Source organism: Lingula anatina, chromosome 2, assembly GCF_051362555.1.
Source record: "Lingula anatina isolate TDL-2025a chromosome 2, LinAna3.0, whole genome shotgun sequence".
Classification (NCBI taxonomy): domain Eukaryota; kingdom Metazoa; phylum Brachiopoda; class Lingulata; order Lingulida; family Lingulidae; genus Lingula; species Lingula anatina.
Genome location: NC_141768.1, coordinates 49,256,501 through 49,268,943, shown reverse-complemented (window position 1 = coordinate 49,268,943; position 12,443 = coordinate 49,256,501). Strand labels below are relative to the sequence as shown.

Below are 12,443 nucleotides of genomic sequence, written 5' to 3'. Positions count from 1 at the left end.
TTTTTAAGTTGATCTAAGCGACTGGTTCAGCGCATGTGCACCGGCTCGCGCCGTGCCGCGAAAGGAAAGTCCTTTATGATGTACACTCCACAAGCAGGAGGAAAGGGAACTCCATTCTCCCCCTTTGGTGGTGGAAGAAGCTCTAAATCAGCAACACAAGGGAGGCGCAGTGTCAGTTTATTCACCCCACAAAGAAAAACGCCTTATAGCACCAGGTAAGTCTAAAATTCATGATATACCGAGGACCGGTGTAGTCTGAAGAGTAGACGGCGAAGTATTTGCTTTGCGATGACTTCTTATTATAATATATGGCGCTGGTAATAAAACATTTAAAAATCAGTAAGTGAATAAATCCTAGTCTCTGAAGCTTTTCCATCTCTTCCCTGTCTTCCAGGCATGGATCCAGTCGTAAACTGCAGACCTCCCAAGTGGTGGAAGAAACGGCACAACACTGCGTGGAGAGTTACGGCACTTCACTTCCAGTGCTGGTCACAGAGACCCTGACCCTCGCAGACCGTGAGTACTGTTCTCCTTATGCCGTTGTATAAAACCTTGATTCAAGCTGTTCATAAATACTTTTCTCTATATACCATTCACTACTGACTAAACCTATTTCAAGCTGTGCATAAATACTTTTCTCTCTATACCATTCACTACTGACTAAACCTATATCCTAACTGACCGTAGGTAGTTTACATAAAATCATTAATGTCTGTCACTGAACTCTTGATTCTAACTGGCCATAAGGCCCCCTTTACACAGAGCTGTCTTTCAGTTCATGGTTGGTTTCTTCATAAGCTTAACAAAATGTATAGGAGTTTTTATACAGCATTTTCAGTAGTGTGTGGTTTTAATTTTCTCTTTTGGTTAGCCTGCTCCTGCTACAGGAATTCTTTTTTTTTTTTTTTTGACATGTAGTGACATTTTCTTGTTGAACATCTCTGGATCCTTTTTGAACAATCCCACCATGATATCCTCTTCTTCATCTGTAAGGTTCGAAAACACCCTTTTTCTTTTCCTCTTGAATTGGGATCCTGTTTCAGAGATATCGTTATCAATGTTTGACTTACACACAGTCTCATGAGGTCTATGCCAGCACTACTTGAGGATTGTTGTCTTCCTGTAGGTTCAGCGGATATTTCTGTGAAGATAGAGCCGTCAGGATGGACATGGCTTGTCCATGGAAGAAGGTTGTTTGTCTGGAGATTTAAGGGCACAAGTGTTGGAAAGGTAGTTTTTATTATTATTTTATAAGTAATATCTGGACAAACTTTTGTAACAGACGGACTCTCTGGTTGTGTAAAATGACTTTATTGCTACAACTAAACTTTTCACCCTGTAATAAAGGTGGCATATAATTAAATAAAATGACACACAACAAATAACTTATAATTCTATAGTTTACCTCTATGATAAGGAAATAATAAATTTGATATAGATAACTACGGTTTATAAAGGCTATAACGGCTTACCCTGATCTTATTCAAGGGCGTTTAGAAAGAGTGCTGGATATACCAATACGGCTTGGTCTGAAAACTAAAGAGTAGAAAACGATGTAATACAGTATAGTATAGTATAGTGGAGTTGGATACGCAAAAGACAAGATAAAATATAACTAGAATTAACTAGACGACATCCAACTTACCACATAGAAACAGACAGACGAACAGCAACTTCAGCACTATTTGAAAATACGACGCCAATGCCTTTTATAATGTGAAGTCACATGACAAAGACGCGGGAAGACAGAACAAAGGGACATAGACAAAGGAACAGACAAAGGAACAATTAGAGGGCGTCAGAGTCACATCAAGTCACAAGACAAGACGAGTGACGAGTGCATATTTACACATAGTTACACTTTGAAGTGTTTTGCATGCTGTTTTTGTTTGCGTATTAATTGCATTTAAAGCCTCCAGTATCATAAGGAAAGAGGAGAATTTAAAGATTGTCAGAGACCTTCATTATAATGAACTGGCTATAAATTATTTAATTCCTAAAACTTAATCTGGTTAATGTTTCATTTTCTTTTATATTGTTGCTATTGTAAAGAAATACTAAATTTGTAATGGAATGTATTTATTTCTAGAGTTCACAGTGTAAAGAACTCACCTTACCTCCCAGTGATCTGGTCCATAGAGCAGACTGTGTGTGTATAATATGTAATGAAATGTATTTATTTCTAGAGTTCACAGTGTAAAGAACTCACCTTACCTCCCAGTGATCTGGTCCATAAAGCAGACCGAGTGTGTATAATTCCCACAGGAGATCAGCTAGCTGCCTGTATAGCAGTGTCAGCAGAGGGGGTGGTGAGGTTCTGGCAAAACATCGCACATGAGGGTTCTTTTATAGAGACAAGTGCTGATTTGAAGGGAGAGGTGACTGGCGTGCTGATAGATATGATGGTAGGTATGCAAGGGTCTTCAGTTGACAGGGTATTTTTTACCAATATGTTAACAAGGTGCACATTCTGACAAGTGGACGTGATATATATAACCCACATAATATCATAATTCTTTGTGAAATGCTGACATATGACACATTATCAAGATCCATATTCTGACATTATGACACATACATATTATCATGGTGCATACTTAGTGTCAGGTCACCTCTCTGTGGCACTGACATGTAGACATGGCTGACTGAAGTGTTATTCTGACATTATGACATGATATAGGACACATACATATTATCATGGTGCATACTAAGTGTCAGGTCACCTCTCTGTGGCACTGACATGTAGACATGGCTGACTGAAGTGTTATTCTGACATTATGACATGATATAGGACACATACATATTATCATGGTGCATACTAAGTGTCAGGTCACCTCTCTGTGGCACTGACATGTAGACATGGCTGACTGAAGTGTTATTCTGACATTTTGACATAATATAGGACACATACATATTATCATGGTGCATACTAAGTGTCAGGTCACCTCTCTGTGGCACTGACATGTAGACATGGCTGACTGAAGTGTCAATCCTCAAGCAGCTCCTAAGTATGCAACAGAAACATGGTGTTTCAGGGGTTCTTGCCTTTAAGAAGGGGCATGTGAATTAGTATAAACACCAGACAATAAGTACATTGTAGTTGTCATTTGTTTTTTCATTATTTCAAAATTTAATGGATAAAAACAAAACAGTTGTCTTAATTTCAGTGAAATGTTGAATTATAGTTAACAATAATTAAATAGTCTTTGATTAAATTTTGAAGATACACTATGAACATGTGTTTAATATTTGTAATTTTGTATAGGAAGCACGAAATCGATTTCTTCTGTATTAGATGAATATATGTGTAATATTGATTTATTATAATTTGTAAGCCCCATGGCTGTCTGCTAGCCAGTACTACAAGCACAGTGATGCTTCTACGCCCAGGACATGTAAGTTAACATGCATGCAAGCACATGCTCACGCACACGCACACACACACAGACACATACACAGACACAAGTACCACAAGCACAGTGATGCTTCTACGCCCAGGACATGTAAGTTAACATGCATGTATGCATGCAAGCACACACACACACACACACACACACACACACACACACACACACACACACACTAACACAAAAAAATTTGAAATTTTGGCATACTTATATAATAAAGATTGAATTAATGATTTCCCAAAGGTGATATAGGAGGTGAGGAAGTAGAAAGAAAAAAAAAGAGATGGATGATAAGCACATTGTTGAGAGTAGATCAATGTTTTGTAAACCTTTTATTAAATAGTTATATAAAATATTCTGTTCATAGCCATAGTGTTGTGTTTATTTCAGCATTCAGTGAGCAAGGTGCCACTGAAGAGCACGGAGGGCATGTTAGCTGGATTTGGAAGAAGGATGTCATCCTTCATTTTTGGTTCTGTAACTGCACAAGCCCTGGGAGCTGTAAGTAGAGTGGGATTAACTAGTTGCCTGGCTTTTAGAAAATATAATAAAATGATAATAAGTGGGATACATAATTATTGTGGGATGCAAATTGAATTCAGTGTTCAAGGTTTGGGGGACAAAGTAGATTTCACTGTACTAGGTTTGGGGGACAAAGCAGATTTCACTGTACTGGGTTGGGGGGACAAAGCAGATTTCACTGCACTAGGTTTGGGGGACAAAGCAGCTTCCAGTATTGTAGGTAAAGATACTGGAATGTATCAGCTGTTGGGGATCAGATATATGTAAAAAGTTTTCATCCTTTAAAATAACAGTTACTTATATATTCTAGCCACTGAAAAAACTTCTTCTTGGAGAAGAAATGGGCCCTTCCTCCTTATCTTTTTACCTGCTGTCAGAAGCACACCTACAGAAGTGGATGTTGAGTGACCCAGGACAAAACAAACTCTTGTATCAGTGTGAAGTGGAAAAACTGGTCACTGAATGTCTTGCAGAAACAATCTGGGTAATATTTTTTCTTCTAAAAATTATACCCTTAAAGCATTCGGGTTATGTTTTCGAATAAGCGGCCTTATTACCTCCACCAAGAAGGTTATGTTTTCACCTCTGTTTGTTTGTCTGTCTCTCTGTCTGTCATGAACATAATTCAAAAAGTTATAAACCGATTTTGATGAACTGTCAGAAGTGGACCAAGGAACAGATGATTAGTTTTTGGTGGTGATTCGGATCAATTATCAATCAATAATAATCAAAAATTGCTGGCTTGGCGGAGGTCTGCCCTCTCAGAGTGCTTTTCAAGTTGTGTTTGTAATTGTAAATGAGTAATAGCACTGTAGAAATAGTGTTTTGAACAGATCTAGAGTAACACAAAAAATTAGTTTTGAATGTTACTATCATTTCCTCTATTTTGCAGGGCCAAGATGCCACACAGCTTCCCCAATTACAGACATGGGTTCTAGATATACAGCTGTCAAAGTAAGATATGATGGATTCTAGGTATACAGCTATTACTGTAAGATATGATGGATTCTAGGTATACAGCTATTACTGTTAGATATGATGGATTCTAGGTATACAGCTATTACTGTAAGATGTGATGGATTCTAGATATACAGCTTTTACAGTAAGACCAGACGGATTTCAGGTGCCAGAGTAAGAACGGCTGGATTGTCAGTGTATTATGACACTCTGTTGGTCAGAATATTATTATTTGTCAAGTTCCTATTTGTTTGGAAGCGTATGTTATATCTAGTCTCTGTATTGCAGTGTTCTTCAAATGTGCTCATTTTCAGAGATGGTATTCTGTTGTTGAGTGCAGGAGTGAACCTGGATGTATCTCCTCAAGTACACTATGCTCTAGGTAAGTGTATTCCTCAAATACACTATGCTCTAGATAAGTGTATTCCTCAAGTACACTATGCTCTAGGTAAGTGTATTCCTCAAATACACTATGCTCTAGGTAAGTGTATTCCTCAAATACACTATGCTCTAGGTAAGTGTATTCCTCAAATACACTATGCTCTAGGTAAGTGTATTCCTCAAATACACTATGCTCTAGGTAAGTGTATTCCTCAAGTACACTATGCTCTAGGTAAGTGTATTCCTCAAATACACTATGCTCTAGGTAAGTGTATTCCTCAAATAATACACTATGCTCTAGGTAAGTGTATTCCTCAAATACACTATGCTCTAGGTAAGTGTATTCCTCAAATACACTATGCTCTAGGTAAGTGTATTCCTCATATACACTATGCTCTATGTAAGTGGATTATACGGCATTTATTACCAACATTTGTGACGTCACTATGTTCTTTGAAGTTTCATCATAATCACCATGTTGATCTTGTATAAGAAATAAATAAATAACATTGAAAATGCATCAGTAAAGGTCAACTATGATAGATAAAAAGTGCCCAAGCTTTTGGCTTATGTGCCTTCTTCAGGGACTAAAATAAGAATCATTCTTAGAATCTTACCATATTTCTTTCTTTTCCTAGGAACATTGAACACAGAAGGCAGTGAGGCACCTGTCAGTTTCCTGTCCTTTGTTGTTACTAACTTCACTCAGATATATCAGGTAATATGTAGTGTACACATAGATATATCAGGTAATATATAGTGTACACATAGATATATCAGGTAATATATAGTGTACACATAGATATATCAGGTAATATATAGTGTACACATAGATATATCAGGTAATATATAGTGTACACATAGATATATCAGGTAATATGTAGTGTACACATAGATATATCAGGTAATATATAATGTACACATAGATATATCAGGTAATATATAGTGTACACATAGATATATCAGGTAATATATAGTGTACACATAGATATATCAGGTAATATATAGTGTACACATAGATATATCAGGTAATATATAGTGTACACATAGATATATCAGGTAATATATAGTGTACACATAGATATATCAGGTAATATATAGTGTACACATAGATATATCAGGTAATATATAGTGTACACATAGATATATCAGGTAATATATAGTGTACACATAGATATGTGGGCATCATTAAGTTATAACAGTGGTATTTTATGTTTCCACAAAAAAGTGAATACCAGTCATGCGTGCCACATTTATTTTGTGTAAATATACGGTAATGTGCCATGAATTTCGAACAGTAAAAAATAATTAAATTTGGGAAAAGATCGTTCTGGCCGAAATTCATGAAATGGAGATGCTCAGAACATGCGAAAGTTCGAATTTCATGGAATTCTGTCAATTTTGACCGGAAGTTGTCTGTTCGTCGCTAGGCTTTCTGTTATCTTCTCCCGACGATCTATTTAGAGTTACCATAATGTATGATGTGTGAGTGTCGGTAATTGCGACCAAAGGTATACACGTACTTTCACCCGATCACTGTGTATGGCCCATAGATAGAGCGGTAATGTTGTCTAGGGCCGCAAAACAGTATCGTTATCAGTAGTGTCGTTTTTCAAAAGCGATTCTGGCAGCCAGAAACAAGTGTCGTTTTTCAAAAACGATCCTGGCGCTCAGAACGGGAGTGGACGGAGGGAGAGACGGCCGACGATTAGCATCTGCCACGGCCAGATAACCTTTACTATGGAAGCTTAGTGTTACCGTTGCTCCTTTCCGTGCACTGAAACCGAGACGACAGCCGATCATTGTCTATGGCGCACGTGCAGGTAGCCTTCATCTGCGATAAGTGTCTTCCGCGACCAGGTTCGTTGCCTTTACCGTTAAAGTCGGGCGGAGCTTTACGCGCGAATGCGTCCTCATCTCGCCGTTCGCGGGTCGGTGTCTCCGACGCATACGTAGCCTTCCCTGCAGAATACGGCCTCGGCACAACGGCCTCTCCTCCGTGCGGGGAGGCCACTACGACCGCAGATCGGTATGTGCGGCGCACAGGTAGCCTTCGCCACGGCAGCCGAACTGTGTATTACGTTCTCTCTCCGTCGTGCGCTGCGACCAAGATGACCGCTGATTGTTGTCTGCGATGAAATATACTAGGTTTGGGGGGGGGCGTTTTTTTTTTTTTTTTTTTCGCTCAGGCAACCCAATCTTAACCAGCAGCAGCAACTGATTTCCTGGCGCATAGTTGCGTCAATGTACGCATTTGAAAAGCGTGTACGTTTTGTCATTGAAACCATCTTCAAACAAACGCGAGAGATAGGTAATCTAGAGTAAACCGAAAAGGCAGTTTTTATATTCGTTCAAGGGACTGGAAGATCGTCAATGGTAGATAGCGAGCGATCTGAGCGCGACAATAAGCCAATTTCCACACTAGTTCAAGGGACTTCGTTACTATATGCGTCAGCAAGAGATCGTCAGCGATCCGAGCAAGCATAATGGCTTGGACTTTTTGTCCATGCTAGAAGGCAATTTTCATGTAATCAGCAGGATATGGTTTGCTGGTTTGCGACAGGGGCGTAACCAGACATACGCACGGATACACTGTGCGTATATAATTTCTTGGCCAACCATGATATTATTCTCTATAAATCTAGTGTACTTTTCAAGGAATATTATCGAAAATCCCCTTCGATTATAAGTTAATGTCACCTGAATGTACAAATTCTCTGTATAATTTATATATGCACCATTGTTCTGACACCCTTCTCGTTTGCTTTCACAGAACTGAGGTAAACAATACTAGTTACCATCTGAAGTCCGATCTTAATCGTCCATCTAGCTGGAACTTGCTTTACCTCTTAATTAGAGGGTAAAGTGCCCTTCAGCTCACAGGTAGCTTTTGTCTTGAGTGTATCGAACGCGATATTTACCTCAGATAAAAATCTACCTGTGTGTTATTTTCAAAGAGCTGCTCTAGCAGACCTGGGGGTACTAGATAAATCTGATCATCGGGTTAAACAAGGAGCCAGAGAAACAAAGGAAGATTGATTTTTCCTGCAAAGTTTCAAAGAATTTTGACACGGACTTGATCCAGCATAACTCTCCAAACTAACGGGGTGGTATGGGCAATTTTTACAAAATTTACAAACAATTAAACTTAGATATATTACAATTTTATCCTTTAATATAATTTTGGGAGGCATGCACCCGCATGTAAGCTGGGTGATGTCAGTAAGCCCCTAGTTAAATAAACATACCGTCCAGCCGTCATTTGGACGGCCGCTGACATCACCGGATGGCCTATATTTTCAAAGACGGCTAGACGGCTTGCGACTTTTTTTTAAATGACGTCTTGGCTTGTCGGGACAGCCGTGGACGTTGTAAGAAATTTTCTTAGAGTAATTTGACGTACCTAGCTTTTATGATGCGTCAGAGATGAATGGTACTACTTTGTAGTGTACGCTGATATTCAGTCACGACGAAACTACTTCCTAAAGCTTACAAAACACAATAAAATGTTTCTATGAACTTTAAGATACACATTCCACGCCGTATGCAGCAGTGACAAGAGTGACCTTCATGCGGTACAAAACACTAAGCAAACTACAGGCCAATTTGTGAAAGGGGACTCCTTCCGGACCTTCATACACACGGCAACTGACAAAGCTGATTGACAAAAAGGAAAATTTCAAATTTTCAGCGAGAGATCGTTCGCAATCCGAGAGAGACCAGGAGGCAATTTTCATATTTGTTAAAGAGACTTCGTAAGCCAAAGGGCGAGACGAGAACGCAATTTTCGTATCGTCAGCGTCGCAGTCCGAGTGAAACGAGAAAGCTCATACTCGTTCAGTGGCTTTCGTTTGCGGAAGATCGTCAGCCGGAGATCGTTCTCGGTTGTTTTTAACTCTCCATCCCTCCCCATTGGAATTTATAATTTTTAAAAATATTTTTCATTTCATTTGTACATTTCAAGGGACTTCATTACCGGAAGATCGTCAGCGGGAGATCGTGAACGATCTGAGCGAGACAAGAAAGCAATAATGGTTATCTTTATTGCAGCTCTTAATATTGCTCTTTTGTTCTGTTACTGAAGTCTCTACTGTTAACAATGCTATTGTGCGCCTCAGCAAAACTACCGATCGCTATCTCACACCGAATACTGCGGTAAAGAAACAACAGCCCGACAGTACAACTCTTAATAGATTCTCCTGTTATCTGAATGAATAGATATGACGATGTTGTTTAGCGTCCTAAACTAACTGTACTGATCGTTATCTTGCACCTTGGGCCGCACACGTAGTACTCAGGTAAAGGTACGCTAGGGCAACATTGCCGACTGTTAGATCTTTATAAGCGCGATAATAGCCCGGTGGCCGATTTTAAGGTGTACGAAATTCATGAAATCAAGATCGCGCAAAATTGCTTACTGGCCGAAATTCATGGTCCAGAAAAAACTCCAGACGGCCGATTTTAAGATCGTTCGAAATTCAAGAGCCGTTCGAAATTCATGGCACTTTACCGTATGTATAACTGTTTTACATTATTTTTCAGTTACTGTTGATGTCTCTCCACATTGGCTGGTAGTCTGACCTTTCTCTTTTTACTCTGTCTTTCACACCCTGTCAAGTTTAAATGGAGGTAGCAGACTTTACGAAAGGCCAAAAAATCTGTCAGACATTCGGTCTGACAAGCTTGAAAATTCTGTCAGACCGAAACAAAATCTGTCAGACCGAAGTAAAATAATAGAAATGTGAACCATTATTCATGTTTTCATGTGTATTTTCTAACGTTTTAAATCACTGACATTAATTCAAATATTAAATTTTTGATATATATTTATTTGTAAAAAAGTAAAATAAGAAAGAAAAACAAAAAAAAAAATAGACAAAAAATTACTTGCATAACAAGTTGTTTTTTTTTTATTTAATGAAAAAGACGCTGTGGAATGACACAAGGACTAAAAACAATGCAAGTATGAAGAATGTGTAGCTAGTAATATCAATGTATGTGCATAAAAACGTCTGTTATTGTTAATCAGATAACGATTTCACACCTTGTTTTTGGCAAAAACATATGCATATTGAAACAGCACAATAAGGCAGTCTCTTTCATCCAATTGAAGCTTTTTTCCTCTCCTACAGATCACAAGTCCGCCAGGGCCTACCTTCTTTCCAATTTTAGTAAACTTCCGTTTCTCTTCCTCACTTCGTTTTTATTTTTTGCCACGCTTTGCATCAACGAAGTGTTTAAAGTTCAACAACGTCATTTTCTAAACAAAAGGCCTATCCATGAGTACTGTGTATGACTGATAATGAAGAAACAGAGGATCAAGTCTGTAAAAACGCAAATAGCACGAGCACATGTGTTGCATCCATTTTGTCGTGTAGGGGGTATTACGAAAACGAAAACGAGACTGTACATTACATCATCCAGGAATCCCCCAACCTCAGCCAGTCACAAAATAGTATTTGTGAGTGAAACTGAGGTTAATAAATTATGTATAATTAGCTGGGAACTCCCCGAGATTTTCACCCCGTCTCTCTTTTCGAATGTAGTAAAATATATCGTCCAGAAAAGAAACAACAACGTATTCCTTATATTTACACATTCCCAGTCAGTTTGAAAACTCGCCGGACATACGGTCCGACGATATAGGATTTTTTATCGGACCGAGACGAAATTTGCCAGGCATGTCCGACGGTCCGACGCCTTTCGTAAAGTCTGAGGTAGAAGTCCAGGTCTTCATAATTGTACAGAGCCATAAAGTGTTTCTCTTTTTACTTACAGGAAGATAATGAAGCTGAATTGTTAAGTTACAAGTTGTTATTACCAGACCCCTGTGGAGCTGTGGCATTTCTCCACAATACCACCTCTGTCTACATTGTCTCAGGTAAATCTACACAGAACCAATACTTCAGTAATAATAATAATAATAATAATAATAATAATCCTTATTGAGATACGGCAACCAAGAGGATTGAAAGTATTCATATATTTTATTTACTTCAGAATTCAAAAGAAGCCTGGTCAGTAGTGTTAATATGGACTTTTTATATTGATAAATGATTAGAATCTGTAAAATACAGTGGTAAAATATAGCACAAGATGTTGCAAATTGTTTCCTTGTTTCTCATATTCTGTTTTTTGCACTGAGCAATATACATTATAATCTGTGACATCCAATCTTGCAATCATTTCTTGTAGTGGTGCTTTTGTTGATATGTGTGCAAACTATTTGATATTCATCTCTCTTTCAATGAATCGTGTGCACGAGATATTGATGCAGTATTAATATTCCTTTTTTTCATAATTCTTCAGTAACGAGCTCTAGTCAGGCTTTTGACAAAGTGGAATTCCAAGGACCAGGAGAACGATTTCTAGGAGCAGGTAAAAAGCAAACATTGAATTATGTTTTACAAATGTCAAATTCTATAATATTGCAGAGGATCAAATAAGCACCCATTTAAGGTAAATTTGTATAGGCGTATTTTAAAAATCTTATTCATATTTTGAATATCGCATAGAATTGGAAAGCTCAGTATTTCTGTTGTCTTTGCAGGTAGATGTGATAATCAAGGAATCTTCTTCTCCAATAACCATGGTCTTATATCTATCCAGCATACCCCTGGGGCTGCCCCTGTGGACACCAGGTGAAAATCTAATTACTTCCATCTCCTTTTACGTCATGGAACATCTAGGGCAACAACAAGGTGTTGGATTGTCCCCCAACTTTCTCCCAGTTTTGATCTAATTACATGGCATCCTTATCATTCTTTTTCTTGCTGTTGCGGATCCCACATCAAAACAAACAAACGACGGGAAATGTTCACACTTTATTTCACGCACACTGACATGGATATGGTGAAACTAAAAATAACAAAATAATGAAAGTCAAATACCAAACTAATTATACAAAATACACAAATATAACATAAATTGAATACAAATATAAAAAGAAATAATAAATTAATTATAAAAAAAAGAAAACGGAAATGTTGTGCAAATGATTAACAATAGAATTGAATACAATACGTACAGAGAAATGTGGCTTTCCCGTCCAGTGTTGATCCACAAATTTTGCCTACTAAAACTTCAGACTCGACGACCTGAGCCTTCGCTCGTCAAATACAACGTGGCCGCGCCCAGAACTACTGCATACAGTATTTATACAGAGCAAATGATTTG

General features: G+C 38.2%; 1 protein-coding gene across 4 annotated transcripts in view; it reads left to right on the top strand.

Moving 5' to 3' along the window:
- The first annotated feature begins 33 nt into the window (after nt 1–33).
- Nucleotides 34–12,443, top strand: part of LOC106181491 (nuclear pore complex protein Nup133) — a 33,160-nt gene continuing 20,750 nt past the window's right edge. For 2 of the 4 annotated variants that reach the window (XR_015333068.1, XM_087005874.1), the window contains exons 1-13: nt 34–215; nt 395–516; nt 1,127–1,230; nt 2,187–2,405; nt 3,336–3,395; nt 3,798–3,908; nt 4,240–4,413; nt 4,822–4,883; nt 5,201–5,268; nt 5,906–5,985; nt 11,046–11,148; nt 11,577–11,645; nt 11,818–11,908. Coding sequence is in view for 3 of the 4 variants with exons in the window: in XM_087005874.1 (XP_086862000.1) it covers nt 34–215; nt 395–516; nt 1,127–1,230; nt 2,187–2,405; nt 3,336–3,395; nt 3,798–3,908; nt 4,240–4,413; nt 4,822–4,883; nt 5,201–5,268; nt 5,906–5,985; nt 11,046–11,148; nt 11,577–11,645; nt 11,818–11,908 (1,445 nt within the window). In the remaining variant the exon portion in view is untranslated. Of the gene's footprint in view, nt 216–394; nt 517–1,126; nt 1,231–2,186; nt 2,406–3,335; nt 3,396–3,459; nt 3,504–3,797; nt 3,909–4,239; nt 4,414–4,821; nt 4,884–5,200; nt 5,269–5,905; nt 5,986–11,045; nt 11,149–11,576; nt 11,646–11,817; nt 11,909–12,443 lie in introns of those variants that run through there. The other 2 variants (XM_087005876.1, XM_087005877.1) reach the window with 2 other exon arrangements.